The sequence below is a fragment of the Littorina saxatilis genome, linkage group LG16, assembly GCF_037325665.1.
Source record: "Littorina saxatilis isolate snail1 linkage group LG16, US_GU_Lsax_2.0, whole genome shotgun sequence".
Taxonomy (NCBI): domain Eukaryota; kingdom Metazoa; phylum Mollusca; class Gastropoda; order Littorinimorpha; family Littorinidae; genus Littorina; species Littorina saxatilis.
In genome coordinates, this window is record NC_090260.1 from 28889346 (window position 1) to 28911496 (window position 22151).

General features: G+C 42.3%; 1 protein-coding gene across 1 annotated transcript in view; it reads right to left on the reverse strand.

Annotated features, from left to right (window-relative positions):
• Positions 1-332: 332 nt before the first annotated feature.
• The window catches only part of LOC138950774 (uncharacterized), a gene marked incomplete at its 5' end in the record, with an annotated part of 26630 nt that continues 4811 nt past the window's right edge, over positions 333-22151 (reverse strand). Inside the window, 9 exon segments of the mRNA XM_070322498.1 lie at positions 333-779; positions 3299-3443; positions 3834-3963; positions 5595-5826; positions 7287-7500; positions 8786-8897; positions 10221-10349; positions 18350-18469; positions 20056-20196. Coding sequence (XP_070178599.1) covers positions 600-779; positions 3299-3443; positions 3834-3963; positions 5595-5826; positions 7287-7500; positions 8786-8897; positions 10221-10349; positions 18350-18469; positions 20056-20196 — 1403 coding nt within the window.

The window sequence follows — 22151 nt, forward strand, 5'->3', positions numbered from 1 at the left end:
AGTGTGTGTGTGTGTGAGTGTGTGTGTGTGTGTGTGTGTGAGTGTGTGTGTGTGTGTATGTGTGTGTGTGTGAATGTGTGTGAGTGTGTGTGTGTGTGAGTGTGTGTGAGTGTGTGTGTCGTGTGAGTGTGTGTGAGTGTGTGTGTGTGTGAGTGTGTGTGTGTATGTGTGTGTGTGTGTCAGTGTGTGTGTGTGTCAGTGTGCGTGTGTGTGTGTGTGTGTGTGAGTGTGTGTGTGTGTGTGTGTGAGAGAGTGTGTGTGTGTGTGTGTGTGTGTGTGTGTGTGTGTGTGTGTGTGTGTGTGTGTGCTGTAATAATGAATAGTAGTAGGCCAACAAAACGCACCACAGTCCTTTCATTTTAATGCACTCATTTGAATGGAGAATAACGTGTTGTTATTGATATTGTTGTTGTTATTGACATCCTTATTGGTATTGTCATTGTCATTGTTATTGCTAATCTTATTGTTATGCCCACGCCCATCTATGGCTGGACAGTGGTGGCTGCAGTCGCCGTGCAGTAATTGGCCAATTAGATAATCATTCAAAAAATCCATCGCCTGTAAAACACTGGAGCTCTACTGCCCGCTGTGTGACACATCTATGGCTGGACAGTGGTGGTTGCAGTCGTCGTGCAGTTGGCCATGGCGAGAAGCTCGCTGGTTGTAATGTGGGCACTACCGTCACCACAGGCAGCGTACAATTGCTGCAGCACAACGCAGTTCTGAGCCAGTCGGGCTCCGTCCCCTCCGCAACGAACGCGCATGCAGGCCAGGTACACCTATTGTGCAACAAAACAGGATAAATGGAAAAAATTAATGACGGTCAATTTAAAAAAAAGTAAATCAATAAATGCATAAAAAAATGGTGAAACAACTAAATCAAATAATCACCCAGATATGTTTTTATGCAGGTGAGAGACGATGGGAAGGGAAGGAAAGGGAGAGAGAGAGAGAGAGATAGAGAGAGAGAGAGAGAGAGAGAGAGAGAGAGAGAGAGAGAGAGAGAGAGAATTGAATTGAATTGAATTGAATTGAAATTTATTTTACGAGGGTGACAGAATAAGCAATACATACATGCTTCTTTTCATCCGGCCCTCGCCCATTGAGGGGTAACAAACAAGAAGAAATAAAAGATAAGTTTAACTATAGTACAAATTACATATTTACCATAATTAACATGTCTACCAACCAATAAGACATTTTAAAATGCATTAGGATTCTTTAGCAATGCTTGAAAATTATATATATAACAGAGAAATATGTGATTGTAAAAAACAAAAAAAACACACACAAAAACAATTCATGCTTTTCAATATAATCAGAGAGTACAGTTATATTTTGCCAGCTGCTTGATAATATTTCTTATAAGTTTTGTAAAAGAAACAGCATGTAATATTCCTTGAATGACGTTTCATGAATTCGTAATTTAATTATATTTGGAATGGCGTTCCACATAATTGCTCCAGAATATGATAGACTCGACTTGTACAGGTCAATTCTTGGAGTTGGGGTAATTAATTTGTTACATTTTCTATAATGATTTATTTTGAAATTTGAGGCAAGGAGTGTAGGTGCATTCCCTGACATAATTCTATACATCATCACACCTTTGTTATATGCAAATCTATCTTTGATAGGAAGAATTTGCAATCGTTTATAATCAGTCATGGAAAGAGATGTCTTTTTTAAAATAATTAATTTAACAGCTCTTCTATGTAAACTACCCAAGTGTTTCAAAGTATTTGCACTTGCAGAGTCCCACACTGTGGAAGCATAGTCAATAGCTGACTGAATATGTGCCTGAAAAAACAGTTTTCTTGTGCGAAGGTCTAGAAAGTGTTTGATTTTTGATAACTGAAATATGTTTTTGGATGTGTTTTTACAAAGTGTATCTACATGTTTTGACCAAGACAGGTTATTGTCAATAGTTATTCCCAAGACTTTATGGCTATCAACTTCGGTAACATCTTGATTTCGTATTAGCAATGTCGGAAATTCTGATGTTAGATTTTGTCTTTTTTGTCTCGTGGTAAGTAGCATGCATTTAGTTTTATTTGGATTCAGTGACATATGGTTTAGTTCTGACCATTCAAGTAATCGTTCAATGTTTTCTTGGAGGATATTTGCTAGTTTAATAAGATCTTGGTGACTAGAATGAATTGTAGTATCATCTGCAAATAGTTCACACATGCATTTTACAAATAGAGGTAGGTCGTTTATATATATAGAAAATAGTAATGGACCAAGAATAGAACCTTGTGGTACTCCAAACCTTACGGTTTGCTTACAAGAGTATGATTGTTTCAGATAAGTACTTTGCTGTCTGTCTGACAGGAAAGATGTTAAAATGTTTATGGAATCTGTTGCAATTCCATACATCTGAAGCTTTTTGATAAGAAGTTTATGGTCAATTAGGTCAAAAGCTTTAGCAAAGTCAACAAATAGAGCAGCACAGAACTGATTATTATTTATGTTTGTCAGCCATTGGTCCACTAAACTAATAAGCGCTGTTTGACATGAGTGTTTTTGCCTAAAACCTGATTGATTATCATGGATCAATTTATTGTTTTCAAAGTGAGAAAGGATGTGTTTATTGATATGTTTTTCAAGAGGCTTTGAAAGGATTGATAGAATTGATATTGGTCTATAATTTGAAGGATTTGTAGTATCTCCTGATTTAAAGAGAGGAATCACTTTAGCCTGTTTGAATTGTTTAGGAAAATAGCTTTTGTCAATACAAAGGTTATAGATAAATGTCAATGTATCTGTGATAACTGGAGCTGCCATTTTTATAATTTTTGCATCCAGACCATCTATGTCACGTGTTCCGGTTTGTTTTAGATGCTGAAGATGAGAGTAAACATCCAGTATAGTCATTGGTGGCAGTGTATGCTGAAAATGTATCTGTTTTGAATTGCAATATTCCTTTAAATGTTCTAAATTATTTGACTCTGTGTATTTGAGAGAGAGAGAGAGAGAGCGAGAGAGAGAGAGAGAGAGAGAGAGAGAGAGAGAGAGAGAGAGCGAGAGAGAGCGAGAGAGCGAGAGCGAGAGCGAGAGAGAGAGCGAGAGAAAGAGAGAGAGAGAGAGAGAGAGAGAGAGAGAGAGAGAGAGAGAGAGAGAGAGAGAGAGAGAGAGAGAGAGAGTGAACTGAACCGACCTTAATCTTAATTAACAAAAATGAGGAGAAAGAGAGAGAGAGAGACAGAGACAGAGAGACAGAGAGAGAGACACGCACACACACACACATACACACACACACACCCATCAACCCCACCTCCCAACAAGCACTCAGTACCTCTACGTTCTCCATGCCTTTCTTCCTGATGCATCGGGCAATGGTGTAGTAGTTTGTCTTAAACCCCCGGCAGTCGAACATGCTCTCCCCCAGACTGTCACAGTGACCAGTCAGCACGTCTCTGGCCTCTTGGCACAACGCGTTCCTGTTGGTATCAAGCAGATCAAATGGTTTACCTGTTGGTGGAATTTTGGGGGGCATGCATCCTCTCACAGGCACACTCGCTGACCACACACACACACACACACACACACACACACACACACACACACACACACACACACACACACACACACACACACACACACACACACACACACACACACACACACACACACACACACACACTCTCTCTCTTTCTAACTCTCTCTCGATCTCTCTCTCTTTCGATCTCTCTCTCTCTCTCACTATCTCTCTCTCTAGTTCCTTTTCTCTCTTTCTCTCTTTCGATCTCTCGCTCTCTCTCTCACTATCTCTCTCTCTCTCTCACTCACTCTCTCTCTCTCTCTCGTGTCAGATACCACTGGTCACTTACGTCTGGTTGGCTCGCTGCTTGACCAGAGCAATGTAATCGTCATGGACAGTCTCCGGCTCATGGTGAGGGTCAACCTTGCCTCGCGCCAGTATCTCATCGCTCAGAGCTTTGTCAGAGTCGCCCGGACCGCCTGGAAGCCAACCAACCAACCAATACAATAAGCGAACAAGCAAACAGGAGAGAAAACGATCCATCCACTGTCAAGTACTCTTTTAATTAATCAATGAATCAAGAAATTCATAACTCGAGGAATCACAGTACTATTCTGCTCATGCATCACTTGTTCCCCTGACAGCGAAATAACCATTCATTCGACCAAGCAAACAATCAACTCGGAAAGTATGATCGTGTGTTTGTGCTATTGGAAATGCGAAGTGGTACGTGCCAAAAGAAAAATATGTTTGTGTAAATGAAAATGGACATTAAAGTTTTCTTATTTTATCTTATCTTATCTTACCATTCAATCTAGCAAATAAGCAAGGAAGTGATTAATGAAGCAATCGGGCAAAACAAATTCTTCAGGCAATGTTTCTTATTTTGCTCAGCGGTTTGTCAATATCTTCATGTCCGACTGACAAAGAAGTAGTAATCCCTCACTCATTCAAGCATGCAAGAAATCATTCTAACAATCACTCTTGAAAGCAATCACTTAAGTAAGAAAGCAATCAAGCAAGCAGGCACACCTTCGTCACTCAGCATCAGGATACACTGAAAACGCAATAGTCAATTTATCGAGCAAGCAAGCAAGAAAACAATCTTTCCTTGGGCTTATATCTCGCTTTGCTTGAGTCCACTTTACAACATAATAAGCAATCGGTCGATCAATCCCTCAGTCAAGCGAGTCAGCAAGCAATCGAGTAAGCAATCAATCAATCAATAGAAGGAGTAAGAAATCTTGCTTTTTACAAGCATCATGGTCATTCGAGTCCTAGTCAGAATCGTCAGGATTACCTGACAACTGCGAGCGAACAAGCAAGCAATCGAGTAGCAGAAAATCGTGCCTCTGGCTAGCATCTGCTAATGCAAGGCCTAGTTATGATCGCCAGGATTGTCTTTACAACGACATCAGCAATCACTCGAGCAATCACTTGCACAGTCAATGAACTCGTTTTATGTCATTTAACAGCAGCCTAACGAACGACAGTGAATTCATGCAATTCAGCATGTTTTATTACACAATTACAAGCATAAGACCAAGTGCGCACGGAAAAGATCCTTTAATCCATGTCAGAGTTCGGTGGATTATAGAAACACTAAAATACGCAGCATGTTTCCCCCGAAAGCGGCGTACGGCTGTCTGAATGGCGGGGTAAAAACGGTCATACACGTAAAACACCACTCGTGCAAAAAGTATGAAGAAGAAGAAGAAGAAGAAGAAGAAGAAGAAGGAGAAGAAGAAGAAGAAGGAGGAGGAGGAGGAAGAAGAGGAGGAAGAGGAGAAGAAGAAGAAGAAGAAGAAGAAGAAGAAGAAGAAGGAGAAGAAGAAGGAGGAGGAGGAGGAAGAAGGAGAAGAAGAAGGACAAGAAGAAGAAGAAGAAGAAGAAGAAGAAGGAGAAGAAGGAGAAGAAGAAGAAGGAGAAGAAGAAGAAGGAGGAGAAGAAGAAGGAGGAGGAGGAGGAGGAGGAGGAGAAGGAGAAGAAGAAGAAGAAGAAGAAGGAGAAGGAGAAGAAGGAGAAGAAGGAGAAAGAGGAGGAGGAGGAGGAGAAGGAGAAGAAGAAGAAGACGTTTGAAAGATTAGTGTGTCTTACACAAAGACCTTACCACAAATGGTTTCATAGGGCTGCCCCAGTCTTTGGAAGTCTTTCTCCAGGCACTGGATTTTCAGGATCTTCCCTTTGTTGGTATAGGACACAATGACACCTCCCTTTCTCACCTCCGCCAGATCCGACTTGTTGTTGTACGTGCCAACAATGCGCTGTTTCCGACGAGGTTTGGTGGAGCCAGTGTATGTCCAGTCCCACGGGGATTTTTCAAAGTTTCCTTTTTTGGTGTACTGAGAAAACGACAAAAAGTTTCAAGAAAGAGTTCAGTTGAATTAGGTGTTGTATTAGCAGTGGAGTTTTGGCACTATTTTCATGTGTCTAGTCACCGGCGCACATGTAGAAGGACCCCCCGCGGGTTAGGGGGAAGAATTTATCCGATGCTCCCCAGCATGTCGTAAGAGGCGACTAACGGATTCTGTTTCTTCTTTTACCCTTGTTAAGTGTTTCTTGTATAGAATATAGTCAATGTTTGTAAAGATTTTAGTCAAGCAGTATGTAAGAAATGTTAAGTCCGTTGTACTGGAAACTTGCATTCTCCCAGTAAGGTCATATATTGTTCTACGTTGCAAGCCCCTGGAGCAATTTTTTTATTAGTGCTTTTGTGAACAAGAAACAATTAACAAGTGACTCTATCCCATCTCCCCCCTTTCCCCGTCGCGATATAACCTTGAACGGTTGAAAACGACGTTAAACACCAAATAAAGAAAGACATGTAGAAGGCCAACAAAAAGTAGTTCGACGGAGGGAACGCGGATGGTCGTTTGGAAAGGGAAGAAGGTTGAAGGAGAAGGGGGGGGGGGGTGTTGTGTAAGTTTGCTGGTTTCATTTTTATGTCATACACACTATTTTATTGTTCCATGGCTGAGAAAATCAGGTCGCTTCCTCCCAGTAGAAAGCTAGCAACAACAAGAGTCGCGCTACCCAGGTGTGGGCGTGTTCAGGTGTAACCAGCCACCTGCACTTCTGCTAGAATGACCAAATTCCTTTACTTGTCACGGCGGTGACATGGGGATGGATCATTGATACCGTCTCGGAGTCATCATGAAAAGTTGACCAATGACAGTGCCCGTCGCGCTTTTGGATTCGAATCTCGGACCCGTGGCGGAGGGCGGGTTTTTTAGGATGATAAGTATTGTTTACCGCCCTCACGGTAAAACAAGTAGGGGCATGTTCACGCGGGTTTTTATAATATCATTTCATGCCATTTTATATCATACTGTAACGTCCCATTGCTGGGCAACCGTGCCTCGCTCTCACCTTGTTGATTGCTAGCAGAAACAACAGTCGCCTTCCGTGTATAGGTGTACTCATGCAGCCCCCTTCACTTCTCGTAGAATGACCGAGGCCTGTTATGTGCCAAGGCGGTGACACTGGGGTGGAACTTTGATACCGTGTCTTTGTCTTTGTCATAACCAACCTTCTTTGCCCCCCCCTGGATACTTTCTGTCTGTGTCTCTATTTCTCTTTCTCACTATCTTTCTTTCCATTTCTCGTTGTCTTTCCTGTTCTATTTGTCTCTCGCTCTCGCTCTCTCTCTCTCTCTCTCTCTCTCTCTCTCTCTCTCTCTCTCTCTCTCTCTCTCTCTCTCTCTCTCGCTCTCGCTCTCTCTCTCTCTCTCTCTCTCTCTCTCTGTCCTTCTTTAGTCTCTTCCCCTCCCTCCCTCTTCCCATTATACTCTTTAAAAGCTCACCTTTATAAATTGGTCAGTGTCGAGATGGTTGATCTGTGACGTCATGGACCCGTCCTTGTGCGTAGTTGTGACGTTGACAGTGACGTCACGGATGTAAAGACCACCACTGGTGTATTGGTACCACTTGACTTTGAAGAACACCATTGGTTCCACACCGTGTTCCACCGTCACTTCCGCCTGTGTCTCTCCACACTGAATGTTGGCCAGTTTCAGCCTGAATTATAAATCACGAGTTATGTTAAACATACATGTTGGCAAGTTTCAGCCTAAATAAAAAATCGCATGGTATGTTAACAAATACATTCCTTTCTGTGTCTCCCAGCACTGAATGTTGGCCAGTATCAGCCTGAATAAGAAATCAAGTGGTATGTTAAAATACAATCCTTACTGTGTCTCCCTCACACTCAATGTTGGCCAAATTCAGCAGGAATGACAAATAAATCACGTGATATATGGAAACTACATTCGACCCTGTGTCTTCCCTCACACAAATCCCCCAGCACTGAATGTTGGCCAGTTTCAGCCTGAATAACAAATCGCGTGGTATGTTAACAAATAAGCCTACACTCCTTTCTGTGTCTCCCAGCACTGAATGTTGGCCAGTTTCAGCCTGAATAACAAATCGCGTGGTATGTTAACAAATAAGCCTACACTCCTTTCTGTGTCTCCCAGCACTGAATGTTGGCCAGTTTCAGCCTGAATAACAAATCGCGTGGTATGTTAACAAATAAGCCTACACTCCTTTATGTGTTTCCCAGCACTGAATGTTGGCCAGTTTCAGCCTGAATAACAAATCGCGTGGTATGTTAACAAATAAGCCTACACTCCTTTCTGTGTCTCCCAGCACTGAATGTTGGCCAGTTTCAGCCTGAATAACAAATCGCGTGGTATGTTAACAAATAAGCCTACACTCCTTTATGTGTTTCCCAGCACTGAATGTTGGCCAGTTTCAGCCTGAATAACAAATCGCGTGGTATGTTAAAATATATTCTTTCCTGTGTCTCCCAGCACTGAATGTGGGCCAGTATCAGCCCGAATAACAAATCGCGTGTCTCACCCGCGTCTTCTTCAACCCTGTTTGATTGGACATGGACATCTGTTAGTATCGACGAAAGACATAGTTATTTCTATCTGGACTACTTTACGTCAAGACATTGTGTTTGATCATGTAAAAAAAAATGGTAAAACATGGTATCTGGTTACCGTTTGGCATACCCCACACAACTTTTATTCTCAGAACGTGATTACGGGAACTGTTGATTGCATTTTGGCGGGAGATGCGAACTGACAAAACGCATACAGTTTGTTTCGCCACATGGAAAGATGCTGCTATCCCATATAAAAGCTTGTTGATATCGTCATCGTCATTATAATAATCGTCGTCATCGTCGTCATCGTCATCGTCATCATCAGTATCATCATCATCATCATCATCATCGTCGTCGCCGTCGTCGTCATCATCATCAGCAGAAGCAGTTAGGACTATTCCAATATGTTACCTGCAGTTGAAGGCGTCGTATTTGTGTGTTGAGGTGTAATACTCTCTCTTGTAGAACCTTTTCAGCGCTCCTTTCTGACTTTCGTAGACGCATTTAGTTGGCTCCTCATACACTGAAATAGTATGATTGTCTTTTACACACCACAAACACAGGTCTCTGTTGAGATGATAACGTGTCTGTTGTCACTGTTTACACAACGGTATGTACACATGAATATAGTCATAACCCCAGAATTTCTATTTGGGAGTTACGACATTTGTGACCCTCCACCACGAAATGAGTCGCATGTCACCTCGCGCGGTTCTGCGCTAGGCTTAATATAAGTCCGGGGAGTGTCTGGTAACAGTGTGAGGGTCACCTTAGTCACAGGCATATAACTCAAACAGTTTTCGCTCTTGTCTAAAACAGTTTTCACCACTGGATAGAGCATAAAAAACTCTTTAGGAAAATATAAAAATATGAAAATCATGCAAAAGTGACATGTGACTCATTCCGTGGTGGAGGGTCACATATAGTCATAACCCCAGAATTTCTATTTTGGAGTTACGACATTTTCCCCTCTCATTGGAATGAGTTTATGTATGTGTTAAAGCAGTTTGCATTTCTTTATTGTTCTTGTATTTTTGTCTAGTTTTTTCGTGTACCCCCGTGTTTTTTTCTGTAAGGCCAAAAAAAAATAATAGGTGTGGTTACGGTAACATAGCCAACAAAAATAGGGTAGGAAGGTAGGCAATCACTTTTTTTTTTAAACTTGTTTTTCTAATGTGTACAAATTAAACCTACTTGACAGGGAAATAAGCGTGCGACTCGGGCGCTTTCGCTTTCATTGCGTTTTCTGCACTCGTTTACTTGTTTTTTTGTGGTATTTTTTTGACAAATGTAATAAAAAGTTATAGGGTCGGCCCCCAAAAATAGGGTAGGTCGGGTTACCGTAACCACACCTATTTTTTGTTTAGGCCTAATACATTCTATGCCTTGCCTTGCCTTGCCTTGCATTGCCTTGTGTATGTGTATGGGTATGGGTATGCGTATGAGTATGGGTATGGGTATGTGTATGTGTATGTGTATGGGTATGTGTATGGGTATGGGTATGGGTATGTGTATGTGTATGGGTATGTGTATGTGTATGGGTATGTGTATGTGTATGGGTATGTGTATGGGTATGTGTATGTGTATGTGTATGGGTATGTGTATGTGTATGTGTATGTGTATGTCTATATCTAACATAGTTTTGTCTTACCGCAAAGTCCTTTAAAATCATAACTGTCGAAACCTTTAGCTCTTAATAACCCCTTACCATGTACTGTGACCGCGCTCTGATTCTTTTAAGAGTTCAATTTCACTGAAACATAATATACATCTTATACTGTTCTCAACACCAAACTCACCTAAAATTAACGTGTATGTGTATGTCTATGTCCAAACACTGTCTTACCGCAAAGTCCTTTAAAAGCGACGGATGTAGAATCACAGATGCACACTTGGGGTTTCGGGTAATGATCCTGACACCACGTGTTCACACCACACTCTGACTCCTTTGTGCACGCTTCACCCAGCTTTTTGCCTGAAACAGCTCATTCTGTACGTATCATTGAAATTCAAAATACCCACGAGACCATCAGTTTGTGTCCTAAACACTCCAAGGATGGCCAAACGCCCGATCGCCATCTGCCGGGGGGGTGGGGGATAGAGAGAGAGAGAGAGAGAGAGAGAGAGAGAGAGAGAGAGAGAGAGAGAGAGAGAGAGAGAGAGAGAGAGAGAGAGAGAACTCTCAGAACTCAGAATTTTTATTGTAAACCACACTGTTGTGTTTGTACAAGGGGGGAGTAGAGTTTCCATTTCAATGTATACTCTCTCAGAGACAAGTAAAAACAAGTGCATATACAGTGCTAAGGGTTGAAACATATCGATCGGAAATCATTTACACACATTCATTTTAGCCTAGCAGTTGCTGTCGATGCCTGAATGCATAAAATGTATACCGGGAGAGTGCCCACAACCTACTTTTGTTTTGTGTTAGTAGTATCTGCATTGACGAGTTTTCGAGTTGACCAATTTCAAAGACATTTCCCAAGTAAGTTTCTCTTATATCAGAGTATACTGGGCACTTAAAAAGAAAGTGGTGCTCGTTTTCGTGAGGGTATCTGCAAAGTGGGCAAACATGGGAACCATTTGCAGAGTATCTCTGTTTGTTGCACATCAAGGGTGAAACCCCAAGTCTGAATTTTGTGAACACTTTTTGAATATATGGATTGTCTATTTGGTCAAGGTACCTTTCTCTTCCAAAGTCAGGTTTAAACAATTTGTATGTGTCATACCTCTCACTGTCTTCTAGCTTACTATGCCAGTTCTGGGTAAAGCAGTCTTTTAGACGTTGTTGAAAAGCCTTGAGAAAGTGTTTTTTGTTGCCGACATAGCCGTACGTCCACACATGTCCAAACCCATTTTCACATGGGAGGTTTCTGACCCTAGTGGACCAATTGTCTGTCCCTCTGTCTGCCATGTTCCTCATCATCACATGGGCCATTTTTACATATCTTGTGTTGGGGAGGCGATTTAGCCGCAACCAGTATTTAACGCATCTGGTAGCAGCGAGAACTGATAGGGGAAATCTTCCGAGTTCTCCGTATACCATGCAGTTGGGACTTTGGGGGGAAACACCTATTATCCGTTTGCATGCGAACATGTGTACCTTTTCAATGTTAGGGCAATCAAAACAACCCCACATTTCTGAACCGTATAGCAATATGGGGGTAATCTGTGTGTCAAAGAGTGTGAAAAAAAGGTTTAGATCATAACATCCAATATTCCACAGAACTCTAAAAATGTCGATAACACCACGCTTAGCTCGTACAATAGAGTCTTCAAAGCATCGTTGGATGGAAACTTTGGTGGTCAAGGTTAAGCCGAGATATTTATACGAGTTGGTAACGTACATGTTGTCGTGACCAAATGTCCAGGCTTCGTTTTTCCAAAGTATCCACCGTTGCGAAATACCAACACTTTTGTTTTTTCTTTGTTTACCTTTAAACCTAATCTGTTGGCAACTTCATAGTCACGGCAGTTTCTGCTATTAGGTTTAGTTCACAGGCACAGCCGGAATCTGCCCCCTTTATCACCCCTTCCTCAGTGCCAGGCCGCCAGCGGTAATTAATCACCCATCCCCCCGGTTCAGCGCTGGCTACACAGTAGTGACTGTACAACCGCGCGATAGCACCACCCACACAAGCCATCTCAGCAGTAGAAGGCTAAGAGAAAAGCTCCCTTCTACTAGCAGGCCAGAGTGCGGCCCAGCTCAACCTCTCGGCAGCTACGCACTGCTATCTCTGCCTTACGAGTAAGCTGTGTGTTTTGAAAACACTTCTATCTTGTTAGTTCTCTTGAATTACGATGTCAGCATGTGTGTTATTTACACATAGCCTTGTAGTCAAGACCATAAACTTTCAAACGATACTAAATATGACCACTATGCTGTAGGTGTGCCACTGCTGTAGCCTGCTGAAAGAAGACAGACAGAGAACAGTACACACGGCACAATGTAATTAATGACATGTATTTGAGTGGCTACAGATCGCGCCACGGTCAACGTTTGAAGACAGAACAAATTAAAAACAAATCTGCAAGGTTATGTTAACAGATGTTCATGCTGACACTTTGAAGACTTTTACCTTGTGTGTGTGAGGTATCTTTTCTTGAGCCCGCTTACAGGTATCCAAATAGGAAAACAGTATTCCAAAATGTCAGCACACGGCAGTTGTTGTTGTTATAGCTAGTTTTACTTCCATGTATCTTGGGGTAGATTTAAAGATGGCTGTTCACATTATACTGACACCAGCAAACCAGGGTCGGCAACGGGATAAATGATATGGACACCCACTGCTGGATTCGAACCCGCGACCTTTCAGTTCGATCACGAGCCCACGCGCTCTACCGACTGAGCTATCCAAGCTCCCAGCACACGAAGATACATCAATGTTAAAAAAGTTTTTCAGTTTGTCCGCATAGTCCACACACAGTTTCACATTACGATTATGATCTTTTTTTATTCTTGCAGAGCGTTCCCCACACAGTCTACACAATGCATTAACACAAATTAGATGTTTAGTTTCAGTATGCTCCATTATAAAACACACTGCATACCAAACATACACTGTCACATGAAGACAAAGAAGAAAACTGGAAATATTAGGTCACACTGCTGCACAAAATAACTGAGTGTGATGTCACTTGTAATAATACTATGATTCAATCCTTTCTTTTCTGCTGAACAGTGGGTGAAAAATTTGCCTGTCACAACACAATGCCACACAAATGAAACACACAGCGTACATGTACTCTGATGATCAGAAACTAATACAAGACAAAAAATCTTCAAGACGAAACCACATGGAAAGTGCTCCAGACAGGGCTCTTCAAGATATAAACTAGATACAAAATCTGGTTCTGCTGTGAGGCAGTGGCAGGAAGGCAATTAAACCGTGGGAAATTGACTCATTTTCTGCTGCCAGCCAGTGGAACAAAGAAGGCTGAAGCTCCAGCCGGGCCAGGAATGTGCTAACAGATAAGCAGGGCAGGGGCTGTGTGAGCGAGGTGCCAGCAGCAAACTAAATCATGCTGTCTGTGAAAAGGGGAACCGCCGTGTCATGCAATATATTTAACTGGTTTTGTAGTCCCACCGGTGTCACTGAGAGCAATGCTATGTCGTCAGCAAACATCATGATAAATAGTTCAATTTCACCCGGAAGAAGTTGAATTCCATGCCTCCCTTTTAGAATCATTTCAGACGCAAGTTCGTTAATCAAAAAAGAGAACAGGCTTGGGCTTGCCAAGCATCCTTGTTTGAGACCTTGCATACACTCAAAAAAGGCCGTGTAGTCAGAGTTACACCGAACACAAGATAATACGTTTGAGTACATTGCTCTGAGTGTTTGAAGCATTTTTCCCCCAATGCCGATCTTGAGCAGTACATTCCATAGTACATCTCTTTTGACGGTGTCGAACGCCTTTTGGAAGTCCACAAAGGCCACATACAGTTTCTTGTGTTGTTTAAGTTGCTTGCTTACAGCTGCATATAACGTGAAAATATGGTCCACTGTCGTATACCCTTTTCTGAACCCAGCTTGGGACTCAGACATGACATTGTTCATTTCAGCCCACTTAGTCAATCTATTGTTAATGATGGCAGTATACAGTTTACTGACACAGCTTAGCAGCGACACGCCCCTGTAATTGTCAGGGTTCTCATCGTTGCCTTTTTTGAAGATTGGGTGAATAATGGCTTTGGCCCACTCAGCTGGGTATGTTCCTGTGTGGAACAGTTTGTTAAAAAGCTCTACCAGGTAAGTAGTAACATCATCACCTGCGATGCAAAGCAACTCGTTTGGGATTTCATCTATACCGGTTGCTTTGCCTTTTTTCAGCCCTCTAATGGCTTCTCTTACCTCTCCTTCAGATATATCTTTATTTAGCTCGTCCATGTCGAGGTCCGGAACCTCTTCCGCTGGTAACTCGGTTTGCTGAACAGCTAAATTATTAAACACGCCGTTAAAATGGTTAAACCAGTCATCTTTACTAATGCTAGGCGAGCTTCTTCCCTTCCTCTTGAATTTTCTAATTTCCCACCAAAAGCTTTGGGGGTCATGAATGCTGGCAAGTAAAAGTGACACTTTGTTCTATTTAAATGTAATCTTTTTATTTTTCAGCAGCAGGTTGTACTTCTTCCTTTCATCTAAATAATACCGTTTTACACCGCTCTGCTTCTTTTTCACATTCTTTAAAACTGATTTTATCTGTTCTCTTCTCCATGTCAAGAGCTGTCTTGTTTTTCTTGTACCTTCGAAGAGCTTTTCGTGTCTACCTTTTTTGCTGTTGACATTCAAAATCAAACCATTTGTTTATCTCACCGACCGAAACAGAACTATTCTTAACAGTAATTTCCATTGGCTTAGTTACCTCCGAGAGAGAGAGAGAAAGAGAGAGAGAAAGAGAAAATGTAATCACATGTTTAGTTACGAGGGTTGTGGCCTACGCATAAAAACGAGGTTTTTTTTCTCCAAACAGGTCTCACGGAGAATTGTATATACACTGACGGACATTGGCAGAAACCGCTTGGCAACTCGACCGGCGGGCCAGTGAACATTCTGGTCCAATGCAAAACTTGTGGTTGAAATATCGAGTTTCAAAGCCATATAAACACTGCAGATGCAGCAACTCTGGGATGTACCAGGCCAGCATTTCTGGCGGGCTAGTAATAACTTTCTTGAAGTTACTCGCCCGGTTGGGGAGTTAACATTTTGAGATTTGGCCATCTCTGCATGCACATCGTGTGCGGAATTCTTTGTACTGAAACAAACCATGATCACTGGAACCATAGACCATTTATCCTGGACCGCCAACTAGCTCTCTCTCCGCTCTTTTTCTCTCGTATTACGAGGTAGCGGCCTCTCGCATTTAGGAACCTACGCTTACATGACCTTTCAGAAATCAGGGGGATGCCATATCCGGTGTCGATTGTAAACATGGACGAAGTTGCCCAGGTAGGTTCTGAAAATGCTAAAATAAACTCAACTAAAGTGCATAATTATGGATATGGAACATGTTTTTCGATGAGTTTTGTTAAGTTTAGTTTGGAGTTTTGGAAAATCCAGTTCATTGTCACCTCCCATTGTCACAAATAACTGGAGCGTGCTTTCTTTTCACTGACACTGTCTTCGAATCGCTGGCCTTTCAAACTGAACCGGACGCTAAGCGCCCCTGAAAGTCGAGCGTCGTAACCTCGAAGGGTCACGTGACGAGTTGGCGGTCCAGGCTATTTGGTCTATGCTGGAACTTATAACTATAGACCAAACTCTTATTTTTGCTCAAATCATTCAGGTTTTTGGGCCTAAAACAGCTTACACTTTGTCCCTCACAATATTAGTGTGTGTCCTCAACACATCGTATACGGAATGCTTTGTACTGTAAACAAACCATGATCACTGAAATATATAGCTATCGAACGCACTCTTAGTGTTTTGAAAAACGAATGACCAAGCTTATTGCCTCAACATAACAAATCATTATCACAACATTATGGATTGGGACAAAACTTGGACTCGCCTGCACACGAATCATCAAGCTATTTGTCTGAAACATATTGCAATCACTAAAACTTACAGTAATAAATATTCCCTCCGTCTTCTGTTAGTGTTAACACCGCACTCTGATTCATTTATACACGAATCACCAAGCTATTTACCTGAAGCAAATCATTACTGTTGAAACCTTTAGCTCTTAATAACCCCGTACCATGTTTTAAGACCGCGCTCTGATACTTTCTTTCAATCTCACTGAAACATAAATATCTTATAATGTTCTCAACACCAAACTCTAAGATCCGCCAAGGCTTTTACATGGGATACGACCCATCCTTCCACTCGAAAACATACCCACAATTAACGTACACTACATTGGGGTGTGCACGTTAAAGATCCCACGATTGACAAAAGGGTCTTTCCTGGCAAAAATGTACAGGCATAGATAAAAAATAAAAAAAGTCCACCAAATACCCGTGTGACTTGGAATAATAGGCCGTGAAAAGTAAATATTCGCCGTAATGGCTTGAGATTTACTGGCCGATGTGAATGCGTGATATATTGTGTAAAAGAATCCATCTCACACAGCAGAAATTAATATGTAAAGCGCTGAGAGAACGTCAAGCGTTATACAAATTTCCCAATTTAATAAATGATTGCTTTGTGTGCACTGTGGGACATTTTCATGAATCAATTTTTTTACTGACTCTGGTGGCAACAGATGACATTACTTCTTAAAGGTACTGAACTTGTCAAATCCAGGTGCACGGAGCCCCTGGGGCTTTTAGTCATACCTCAGGCAGCTATCCGTTAGAAGAACTACCAAGTTTCATTGACTTGTACCCAAAGAGTCAAGAACTGCGATTTTTTTACGAATTAATTTCGTACTCGGACCCGGCTGGTCTTGACCTAGTTTTGGATCTAAATTTAGATCAGGTAGATCACCACATCATGCACAAAAAGACAGTCACTAAGCAAACTATGTCAGACGTCATTATGAGTTTGTGTAAAACAAAATGGAGGCCGGAACACTCAGCTGAATCGAACTCCGACCAAACACCACGTAATAACTAGGTTAATTTATGCACTCGCGTGAACAAGAAACTGTCGAGCTTCACAGATGTCGTCGTTGGGGAGTTTTGGGTTTGTTTTACTACCATAGGAGGATTTTTGAACTGTAAATGCACTCAGCTGCAACAAAAACGCAAAACGAAGGCTGTGAGCTGCACTGTGCCTTTAAACATTATCATTCTGCACACGCAGCACCCAGGCTGTTGGTTGTTGGTATATGTCCAAATGGAAGGATGATCAACCTTACCCCATGTAAAAGCCGGGGTAGATTTAATATTGAAACAATGAAAGCCGAATCGTGTTCACAGGAAGGAGTATGTCGATCCATAGACCAAATAGCCTGGACCGCCAACTCGTCACGTGACCCTTCGAGGTTACGACGCTCGACTGACTTTCAGGGGCGCTTAGCGTCCGGTTTGAAAGGCCAGCGATTCGAAGACAGTGAAAAGAAAGCACGCTCCAGTTATTTGTGACAATGGGAGGTGACAATGAACTGGATTTTCCAAAACTCCAAACTAAACTTAACAAAACTCATCGAAAAACATGTTCCATATGCACTTTTGCTGAGTTTATTTTAGCATTTTCAGAACTTACTTCGGCAACTTCGTCCATGTTTACAATCGACACCGGATATGACATCCCCCTGATTTGTAAAAGGCCATGTAAGCGTAGGTTCCTAAATGCGAGAGGCCGCTACCTCGTAATAGAGAGAAAGAGCGGAGAGAGAGCTAGTTGGCGGTCCAGGATAAATGGTCTATGGTCGATCCACGCCGTATTTCGGCTGTATCGAGAGCGCGCCGCTGCCACATGTAAACAAAGCGTTGCCGACAAAATCACGGTGTCAAGCAAAATGTGTCTCTTTGAAACCACGTACAGCTTACATGTATAGATGTGGGAACAAGTAAGGTTTTTATCTAGTATATGTGTGGTTTTCAACAAGAAATATACACGTAAACAAGCATACGAACCGATTTGCTGTAGATCTGTCCTTACTCAAGCATTGTTTCTCACTTTCATCCAATCCTACACGCCTCTGTATTGATAAATGGACTGACAAGCCAAACTATTATGTTCCATGATGTGCCTTGCGTTGATATGTGAAATATCACCATTCAAAGCGGTCTGTGTTGTGCAAACGTTCAAAAAGAAATGAAGCGGCCAAAACTGTGTGCTACCACACCACCGCAACGTCTGGTTCGGAATAAAAATGCCTCCGCGCGTTGGAAACGATACAGCATCAACTCATCCAAGCCAATAATCGCTTGACGTTACGGCGGCGCACGCTGGGTACAGCCTTGAATATATACGGGGTGGTGTCTTTACACTATCCAACAACTGTTCAATATTTATTGTTGTTGTTGTTTATCTAAATGTACAGTGCAAATAATGTTGACTAGCGTGTTTCACGTGCGATGCTTACCACAGCGGCCTTCCTGCGAGACGTAGCCTGGTTTGCACGCACATCGAGACGGGGTACCCGTGCAATCCGCGTTGATGCCACAATCTTTAACGTCCGTACACCTCTTTCCTGGTTGGAGTTCTGTAAGTAGCGGGCCCCAAAGGGTTTTAAATCGTGATCGTGATTGGCGTTTTTTGACCTTTCTGTGACCGTGATTGCCGAAATTTCAATTTCTGTGATCGTGATGGGACTTTGCCCGTGATCCGTGATGAAAAAAAAATCAAGTCTCGTGATCGTGATCGTCATTTGTCTTCGTGATCGTGATGGGCATTATTTCAAAGCATTTTATTTTCAACGTACATTTTTCACAGCTGTATCAATCTATGATCCTCTATTCGTCAAGGTGTTTGTGATCGTGAAAACAAAAATCAAGGTAACTGTGATCGTGAGAGCTAAAATTTCCCTTCCCGTGATCGTGATGATACCCCCCTTTGGGGCCCTCTAAGTAGCGAGACAACAACTGAGAATCGTACAGAGTTACTTGTGCCCTCTATCTTCCAATCACACTGTGACATTTTGCTACACTGCTCTGTCCTGGTTGTGGCTCTGAAAGTAAAGAGACAACAACTGAGAAACGTACATAGTTACAAGTGCAGTCTATCTTCCAGTCACACGTCGCTACATTTGTGTCCTGGTTGTAGTTCTGAAAGTAAAGAGACAACAACTGAGAATCGTACAGAGTTAGTAGTGCCCTCTATCTTCCAATCACTCTGTGACACGTCGCTGCACTGCTGTCCTGCTTGTAGCTCTGAAAGTAGAGAAACAACAACTGAGAAACGTACAGAGTTACTCGTGCCCTCTGGCCTCTATCTTTCAATCACACTGCGACACGTCGCTGCACTGCTGTCCTGGTTGTAGCTCTGAAAGTAGCGAGACAACAACTGAGAAACGTACAGAGTTACTAGTGCCCTCTATCTTTCAATCACACTGCGACATGTCGCAGCACTGCTGTCCTGGTTGTAGCTCTGAAAGTAGAGAAACAACAAGTGAGAATCGTACAGAATTACTCGTGCCCTCTATCTTCCAGTCACACTGTGACGTTTTGCTACACTGAGTTACTAGTGCGATCTATTTTCCGATCACACTCGCTAAATGTCTGTCCTGGTTCCTCTCTAAAAGCAGAGTGCAGACAACCCTTGCCCTTTGTGTTGATATCATACTCTGATACATCGCTGCACTTCAGCTCTGAAACCAGAGAGATAAGTACATACACAGGTAAACGGCGATGACGATGCTGCTGCTGCTGCTGCTGCTGCTGCTGATGATGATGATGATTAGGACGACGACGACGACGATGATGATGATGATGGTGATGATGATGATGATGATGATGATGACGACAACGACGACGACGAAGCCGATGATGATGATGATGACGACGACAACGATGCTGCTGCTGCTGCTGCTGCTGCTGCTGCTGATGAGATAGTGATGACGACGACGACGACGATAATGCTGACGAGGATGACGACGACGATGATGATGATGATGATGATGATGATGATGATGATGATGATGATGATGATGATGATGATGATGATGATGATGATGATGATGATGATGCTACTGCTGCTGCCGCTGCTGCTGCTGCTGCTGCTGCTGCTGCTGCTGATGATGATGATGATGATGATGATGACCACGATAACGAAAAAATCCCAAACACTCACTGCAGGTAACTCCATGATAGTCGTCGAGTTCATAATTGTCATCGCGCACGTATCCCGGCTGGCACGTACAGACCTGATCCACACAGTCTGAGTGCGCGATACAGTCAGCATCCTCCGAGCATTTCCCTTCCACATGCCTCACTGTCAAACATTGTTATACATTTGGAACTTTTTTTGACAAAGTCGAACATATTCACTTATGGGACACTGCCAATCATATTCGCAAATCGTGATCTTTTTTTTTTTTTTTTACACTGTCAAACATATTCGCAAATCGTGACCTTTTTTGACACTGTCAAACATATAATATATAATTACGTAATTATATGCAAAATTAGTGCCAGGCAGGGCTAAAACGTTTCGCATTATATAAACAAACAGGCATTTCCGTTGGAGAATATCACAGTCTGAAAAGACTACCAAACCCAGCATTTAGATTTAAAGGTACTGAACTTGTCAAATCCAGGTGCACGGAGCCCCTGGGGCTTTTAGTCATACCTCAGGCAGCTATCCGTTAGAAGAACTACCAAGTTTCATTGACTTGCACCCAAAGAGTCAAGAACTGCGATTTTTTTACGAATTAATTTCGTACTCGGACCCGGCTGGTCTTGACCTATTTTTGGATCTAAATTTAGATCAGGTAGATCACCACATCATGCACAAAAAGACACGTCACTAAGCAAACTATGTCAGACGTCATCATGAGTTTGTGTAAAACAAAATGGAGGCCGGAATCACTCAGTTGAATCGAACTCCGACCAAACACCAACGTAATAACTAGGTTAATTTATGCACTCGCGTGAACAAGAAACTGTCGAGCTTCACAGATGTCGTCGTTGGGTAGTTTTGGGTTTGTTTTACTACCATAGGAGGATTTTTGAACTGTAAATGCACTCAGCTGCAACAAAAACGCAAAACAAAGGCTGTGAGCTGCACTGTGCCTTTAAAAAACAAAAAAGAACGCCCAAACACTCATTCTTAGACCTTCCTCGTGTGTGTGGTCATCTGTTCAACCCCCCAGAACACAGCCGTTTTGAAATTGAGTAACTGAGCGCTCGAACGTTTGTTTTTAAGGTAATCCTGGTGTGTCATCACATAATCACAACCCCCCAACCTGGAACGTATAGCTCTTGGGGCGATGAGATTAGCTAGATTTTTTTTTTTTTTACTTTAATGGCCTTTAAACAGAAAAGCAGTGCAACTCCGATCGATCTTTTTCTACCCTGAATACTGTTCCCCAAGTTTACGATGGATCGGAGCTGAATTATGTCCAGCCCCTGGAGCAAATTTTTGATTAGTGCTTTTGTGAACAAGAAACAATTGACAAGTGGCTCTATCCCATCTTCCCCCTTGCCCCGTCGCGATATAACCCTTCGTGGTTGAAAACGACGTTAAACACCAAATAAAGAAAGAATTATGTCCGGTCTTTCTTTCAAAAAGGCAACTGGTTTAAACAAGATTGTATTAAGAAGACATAGGGTGTGGCATACATTGTACAACAGAACAAAAGAATGAGACAACACAACATATCACCCCCCTCCTAAATCAGCTCCACTGGTTGCCCGTTCCTGCCCGTATCACATACAAAATCAACACTCTCACCTACAGATGCCTCCATGGTCTCGCCCCTGCCTATCTCTCTGACTCTCTCTCTCTCTATATATATATGTCCCTTCACGAGCACTCAGATCATCTGCCGACTCCCTTAAGCTCAACATCCCCCACACCAAACTCAAAACAGCAGGTCAACGCTCATTTTCTTTCCAAGCACCTAGCCAATGGAACACACTACCTCTCCCCCTCCGTCAACAACAGTCCCTCGAATCATTCAAATCTGCACTCAAGACATTCCTTTTTTCCAAATAATCCATGCATTCTACACTGCCCACCCCCATCCCACCCTGAATAACTGTGCATACTTAATGGTTGATGGTGTGTGTGTGTGTGTGTGTTAGTGACTTTAAGTCTCCGTATGTGTGAATGAGTGTATGTGCGCCTTGAGTCGCCTGTTGGTGAGACATGTGCGCGTTACAAATATTCGTATTATTATTATTATTATTATTATTATTATTATTATTATTATTATTATTATTATT